Genomic DNA, 7,072 nt, shown 5'->3' with positions numbered 1-7,072 from the left:
TGCCGAACCAGTCAAATATGCTCTCTACTGTACACCTGTAGAAGTTCAAGAGAATCCTCTCTGACATACCAAATCTCTGTAATCTTCTCAGGAAGTAGAGGCGTTGATGGGCTTTCTTTATAATTGCATCAGTGTGCTGGGTCCAGGAAAGATCTTCAGACATATGCACGCCTAGGATTTTAAAGCTTTTGACTCTCTCCACCATTGTCCTGTTGACATAGACAGGTTTGTGGGTCCTCATCCTTCCTCTTCCAAAGTCCAGACACTACCAGACTCAGTAGCATCTTCACCTCTGTTATCAGGTTTCCGAATGGTCCTTCCATTTGCTCGGGTACTCTTGCACTCATTGGACCTTGTCTCTGGAACTGACACGCTACAGAGCTGTGAACTATATTCTGCACTCAGTATTTTTTCCTTTACTCTACCTATTGTACTTGAGTTTGATTAAATTGTAATTATGTATAGTATTATCTGATTTGATTGGACAACATGCAGAACAAAGCTTCTCACTGTATCTCACGATAATAAATCTACAAACAACTCTGCCTACGCTCCAAGAAGAAGGAGCTAGTTATTGACTTCAGGAAGTATGGTGGGGTACCATCAATGGTGCTGATGTGGAAATGATTGAGTGCTTCAAGTTTCAAGTTAAATATCACCAACAATCTGTCGATGGCCACATTGAAGCCATAGCCCTAAAAGTACACCAACACCTCTACTTCTTCAGAAGACTGAGTAAATTCAGCAAGTCTCCAATGATTCTTAGAAACCTCTACAGATGCATCCTAGAAAGAATACTGTCAGGTTGCCTCACAGCTTGATTTGAGAACAGCTCCGCCCAAGACTGCAAGCAATTGCAGAGAGTTGTGGATGTAGCCCAGTCTATCACACATACAGACACCCCACCATTAACTCCATCTATACTTGACACTGCCTCGGGAAAACTGCCAACATAATCAAGGACCTTTCCCACCCTGATCATTCGTTTTTCTCCTCGCTCCCATCCGCAGAATATACAAAAGTTCGAAAGCGTGTGCCACCTGTATCAGGAACAGCTTCTGTTGTCACACTTCTGTATGATCCTTCCGTAAACTAGGATACAGTCCAGATTTTCTAACCTACCTCACTGTGGACATCCAGACTTTTTCTCTGGAACTGTTACGGTACAATGCCTAGAAACTATATTCTGCTCTCTGGCATTTTTCTTTTTGCTCTACCTTTTGTATGTGTGTAGCTTGATTGTATTCATATATAGTATTATCTGATTTCAAACAAAAGCTTTTCACTGTACCATGGTACAGGTGACAATAATAAACCTAACCCTAAACAGTCTGGATAATCTGCTGGTCTGGCACCACCAAAGTCTGGACTGTGCTGGATTGTCAGAGTCTTGCTGTCTATTGATTATGAACGATTATTAACAACTAGATGCACCATGTGAAATAACTATTAGTACATCATCGTTTCAACCACCACTGTTATTGAATGTTGTTCACCTTCAGTAAACGATGTTTAGTTAACTCTATGCTTAAGATAGAGTCTTAGAGTTGTAAAGCACTGAAAAAGACCATTCAGTCCCTTGCTGCCCATGGTACTGTTTCCCCTGCTCCCCTTTAAAATTACTGGGATCCCTTTTTTACACATCTACACTGATCCAATTTACCCACATTAGGATTGCCTCTTTCTATGCTTTGCCTGTTTAAATTTCTTTCTAAATGCTTCTTAACCAAAGTAATTGCAACTGATACTGCCAGTGCATTTGGGATATCAACCACTCTCTGTGGAAAAATAAACTTACCCCAAGATCCTCTTGAACCCTCTGATTTCTCACCTTAAATCCATGCACTATAGTTTTTGCTAACTTATCAGTTACCTTCCTGAAAAGCAACTCTGAAAAACCTATGGACACTGAAGGTGGCAAACCTGGAAGCGATGTTATTCCCATGAATCTGGAAGCGATGTAATTGCCATGAACCTGGAAGCAATGTTATTCCCATGAATCTAGCTCCCTGGTCCTGCTTGGCTTTAGCATTGTCAGGGCTTGGTGGTGGAGTCCTAGTTGCCTAAGGCACAGAGTGCTCTGCATTTGTGGAATTAACCTTTCACCTGATTTCCACACAATAGCTCTCACAATGCGCCTTTCAAATAACATATTGCTCATGAAATGTCCTCACTGCTGTATCAAATGCAGTGGCCGTTCTCAGCCCATTGCTATCATAGACTCTATATTGAAGTAAAAGGAGAAACAAGAAACTGCAGATGCTGGTCTATAAAGTAAGGCACAAAGTACTGGAGTAACTTGGCAGGTCAGGAAGAATCTCTGGAGAACATGGATATGTGACCGTTTAGGCCAGGATATGATACTCCCTTCTCATTCACCAATGTTCTGCCTATTTCACACATGTACACACATTTTTGAATAAAGAGTCAAGAGTGCTTAATTGCCATTTGTATTGACAAGGGAACATTGAAATTCTTGCTTGCACCAGCATGACAGTAAACATAATTCACATGGATAATATATCATAGAACAGTACAGGAACAGGAAAAGGGGGAGGGTGTATGGAGGCTTAGTTAGAGATGACCTAAAATTGCAGTATTCAAAGTTCATACTGATGGGTCGTCAGCTGCCCAAGCGGAATGTGAGGTGCTGTTCCTCCAGTTTGCATGTGGTCTCACTCTGGCAATGGAGGAAGCTCAGGACAGAAAGGTCAGTATGGGAATGGGAAGGGGAGTTATAACTGTTAGGAACTGGGAGATCCTGTGGGCCTTGGCAGACCAAGTACAAGTGTTCAGTGAAACGGTCACCAAGTCTACGCTTGGTCTCGCCGATCATGACTATCATTCATCTACCTGCACATAACCCATATCCCTCCATTCCCTGCCTATCCAAGAATCTCGAAGAACAGACAAAATAAATTATAACAAACAAAAAATCAATACACAACCCCCAATATTAGTGCAACATAAATCCTTAGTGCAGCCGATCATTACTGAGCATGTTATAGAGTCATGAAGTCATAGTGATACAGTGTGGAAACAGACCCTTTGGCCCAACCTGACCACACCGGCCAACATGTCCCATCTACACTAGTCCCACCTGCCCGCGTTTCGTTCATATCCCTCCAAACCTGTCCTATCTATATACCTATCAAACTATTTCCTAAATGTTGGGATCGTCCCTGCCTCAAATACCTCCTCTGCCTCAAATACCTCCTCTGGCACCCACCACCAAGTGTGAAAAGGGTACCCCCTCAGATTCCTATTAACGTATGTCCTCTGGTCCTTAGAACGGCCGAGGCTGCTTTAAACCAAAGATAGACACAAAATGCTGGAGTTAGTCAGCGGGACAGGCAGTAGCATGTCTGGAGGCCAGTTGAGGCCAGTTCATTGGCTATATTTAACAGGGAGTTAGATGTGGCCCTTGTGGCAATAGACAATAGGTGCAGGAGGAGGCCATTCGGCCCTTCGAGCCAGCACCACCATTCAATGTGATCATGGCTGATCATTCTCAATCAGTACCCCGTTCCTGCCTTCTCCCCATTCAGGGGGATCAGGGGGTATGGGGAGAAGGCAGGTACGGGATACTGAGTTGGATGATCAGCCATGATCATATTGAATGGCAGTGCTGGCTCGAAGGGCCGAATGACCTACTCCTGCACCTGTTTTCTATGTTTCTATGGAGAGAGGGAATGGGTGACTTTTCGGAGTCGAGACCCTTCTTGGTCCTCGATTCCCCTACTCTGGGCCAGAGAGTATCTCTTGGTGCATCTAGTATAAGAAGATAACTGCAGATGCTGGAACAAATCGAAGATATTTATTCACAAAATGCTGGAGTAACTCAGCAGGTCAGGCAGCGTCTCGGGAGAGAAGGAATGGGCGACTTTTCGGAGTCGAGACCCTCCTTGGTCCTCGATTCCCCAACTCTGGGCAAGAGAGTATGTATCTCTTGGTGCATGGAGCCGGTTTGATTGCCGGTGTTGTTTTCACCGAGAGGGGGAAGCTGCCTGCAGGAGCAGTGTATGCCTGGGCGGAGCTGGACCTGGTAGGAGGGGGTTGGTTGGCTGGGCTTGTGTGTGTGGACATCTGTGGCGTTGTGTGGAGCAGTCTCCGGCTAAGGAGCGAGGGGGGACTTACTCCGCACAGATGCACGTCACGGGGCCGGACTCTCCCTTCAGGAAACACCTTTGATCACAGCTTTCAAAGCTCCAAAACGATGTGATCTTTTGGGATTCGGTTGCCGGACCGCGCAGCTCAGCTCGGATGAAAGTGGCGGCGTGTGGAGCCGTCGTCTTGTTTTAGCAACAACTTCTTTTCAGACTTCAGCTACAGTGCTAGCTAAGTCTGGAAGCCCAAGCAGCAAAAACATCCGGCGGCGCTTTATTCCCCCCCCCCCCAGAAACTGTGTGTTTTTTATTTTTTTATTAGAGAGGCGTTTTAAAAAATAAATTTAAAAAAACCCCAAAATCTTATATTTTTGTTTAAATGAAAGAATTTAAATTAAATTTTACAGTCAGAAGAGCTAGATAACAAACTGATAACAAACTGTCAGGTGTGGGGAAAAAAAACAAAGTCTACCTTTAAACATGGAGAAGTCGGAAAGAGGGGCGAATAAGAAGGGGTGTTGTGGTAAGTTGATGACAACTTCTTTTACACTTGAGACTAATGAATACATCCAGTCAATAAGCATCAATATTGGTTAGGGACAAATTAAGCTTCTTTTAATTGATGTCATTTGAAAGGTAATTTTGTTTTTCGTTCCTCCTTGAATGACAGCTTCTTTCCTGGGCTACTTCAAGACCACTGGGTTTCTCATTTACCTGTGCCACGGTCTGTCTTCATGGGTAAGTTGGGCTGCAAAGCCCAGGGTCTTGTTTGCTTCTGTTTCCTCCTTTCAGATGACAACAGGTTAGTGAGGGTAAGGATTCATCTGCCAAACCTCAGTCATGGATTTGTGTGAACGGCCAGCCTGACCGTTGGTATTTAATGGTAATATCTGTCTTTGTGCAATTGTGTTTCTATCCAAACGGATCAGGTAATACTATACATAAATGAAATCAAGCCAAACTCTGCAAAGGTAGGGCAAAGGGGCAGATAGAGAGTGCAGAATATGGCTCTCAGCATTGTAGCACATCAGCTCCATAATTGTGTAGGAAGGAACTGCAGATGCTGGTTTAGAGGGAAGATAGATACAGAAAGCTGGAGTAACTCAGCGTGACAGGCAGCATCTCTAGAGAGAAGGAATGGGTGACTATTCAGGTCTGTCTAAAGAAGGGTCTCGACCCTAAACATTGGCCATTCCTTTTCTCCAGAGATGCTGCCTGTCCCCGCTGAGTTACTCCAGCTTTTTGTGTCTATCTTCAGCTCCAAAATTGTGTGGTCTTGCAGTCCATGTTGTGAATCTGCCAAAACCACAGTCATAGATTGGTGTGAAATCACCTCAGCCTGACCGCTGGTATAAAATGGTAATTGTGTTTCTTTTGCAAACAGTCCGGTATTTTGCTGGTCCACTTGAATAAGGTCGGACTTGAAACTGCAGGTGAACTTCGAAAAATTGCAGCAAAGTTATGGATAAGATGGGCAATATTGTGGGACACTGATGTTGGCATTTTATCAATCATTTCAAAAATTACTATTTGCAATTGTAAAAGAGAAAATCATGCAAGCTCTTTTCATATTTTGCTCAAACATCTTTTGCTTGCTGATAATGGCTTAGGTTTATTATTGTTATGTGTACCAAGGTACAGTGAAAGGCTTTGTTTTTGCATACTGTCCGAACAGCTCAGACAATACTATACTTAAATACAATTAAGTCAAACTCAAGTACAAAGGTAGAGCAAAAGGAAAGATACAAAGTGCAGAATATAGCTCTCAGCATTGTAGCACATTAGGTCCATAATTGTGTACTCTTACAGTCCTTGTTATGAATCTGTTGTTGTCGCACCTCATTCATAACCATCTTCCCTCACTGAGCACTGAGGAGTGAGAAGGGATGGCAGTAATAGCCTGGAGCAGGGCTTTGAGGCTGATTTGTTCCCTCTCACACCTAGTATGGGGGAAGGCAAGGAACCTGACTCTCAGCCCATTCCATCTTCAGGAGCTGGGCAGGCAAACAGGGCATAAAAACCTTGCAGATGATCTATCAGACTCACCATTTCCCCCCCTGCTCTGACAGTCATTGACCGGGGGCCTACATTGACCCATCCCCCTATGTGATGGTCTCAGCTGACTCTCTCTCTTCCAGACCAGAATGAGCAAGTGAGTGAGCAGGTCAGCACTGGGCACTGAACACCCAAACTAATGCCTAATTTTGGAGGGATTTGCAAAATCAGTTTAATCCATCAGAGGAAACTATATCTCCGTGACTTTCCATAACTATTCACATAAAATGTATTTATTTCAAATTTCAGATATTGATCAGGTGACCTTTACAAACAAGTAAGGTATTTATTCACAAAATGCTGGAGTAACTCAGCAGGTCAGGCAGCATCTCGGGAGAGAAGGAATGGCCGACGTTTCGGGTTGAGACCCTTCTTCAGTCTGAAGAAGGGTCTCGACCCAAAAACGTCGCCCATTCCTTCTCTACCGAGATGCTGCCTGACCTGCGGAGTTACTCCAGCATTTTGTGAATAAATACCTTCGATTTGTACCAGCATCTGCAGTTATTTTCTTTTACAAACAAGTAATGTGATCTAGTTGAAACATTAAGAAAATATCAAGGAGAAATTCCTCATTCATCTGGGAATATAAGCTTGAATGTAGACAGATGAAAAAAATTAGACAGATGAAAAAATGTTGTGATTTTCTGGACAAGACCAAGGTTTTTGGAAGGGGATTGGATAACTCTTGAAATTAATTTCCAACCCTTGGAGAAACAGCAGCATATTTTTTGACCTGCTAAATTATTCTTGGAAAATCCAGTCTGAAGAAGGGTCTCAACCCAAAACGTCACCCATTCCTTCTCTCCAGAGATGCTGCCTGTCGCCCAGAGTTACTCCAGCATTTTGTGTCTATCTTCAGACCAAATTACATCCTGTGTTCCCTAGAGCAGAATGCAGACTGGATGATGTTT

General features: G+C 43.6%; 1 protein-coding gene across 1 annotated transcript in view; it reads left to right on the top strand.

Annotated features, from left to right (window-relative positions):
- The first annotated feature begins 4,085 nt into the window (after positions 1 to 4,085).
- slc40a1 (solute carrier family 40 member 1) overlaps positions 4,086 to 7,072 on the top strand; it is a 38,014-nt gene continuing 35,027 nt past the window's right edge. The window contains exons 1-2 of the mRNA XM_078404096.1: positions 4,086 to 4,629; positions 4,777 to 4,844. Of these exons, the coding sequence (XP_078260222.1) occupies positions 4,587 to 4,629; positions 4,777 to 4,844 (111 nt within the window). The 5' untranslated portion in view covers positions 4,086 to 4,586. The remainder of the gene's footprint in view (positions 4,630 to 4,776; positions 4,845 to 7,072) is intronic.

Source organism: Rhinoraja longicauda, chromosome 8 (genome assembly GCF_053455715.1).
Source record: "Rhinoraja longicauda isolate Sanriku21f chromosome 8, sRhiLon1.1, whole genome shotgun sequence".
In the NCBI taxonomy this organism is placed as follows: Eukaryota; Metazoa; Chordata; class Chondrichthyes; order Rajiformes; family Arhynchobatidae; genus Rhinoraja; species Rhinoraja longicauda.
The sequence above is the reverse complement of the archived record's forward strand: the minus strand, read 5'-3'. Positions and strand labels throughout refer to the sequence as shown.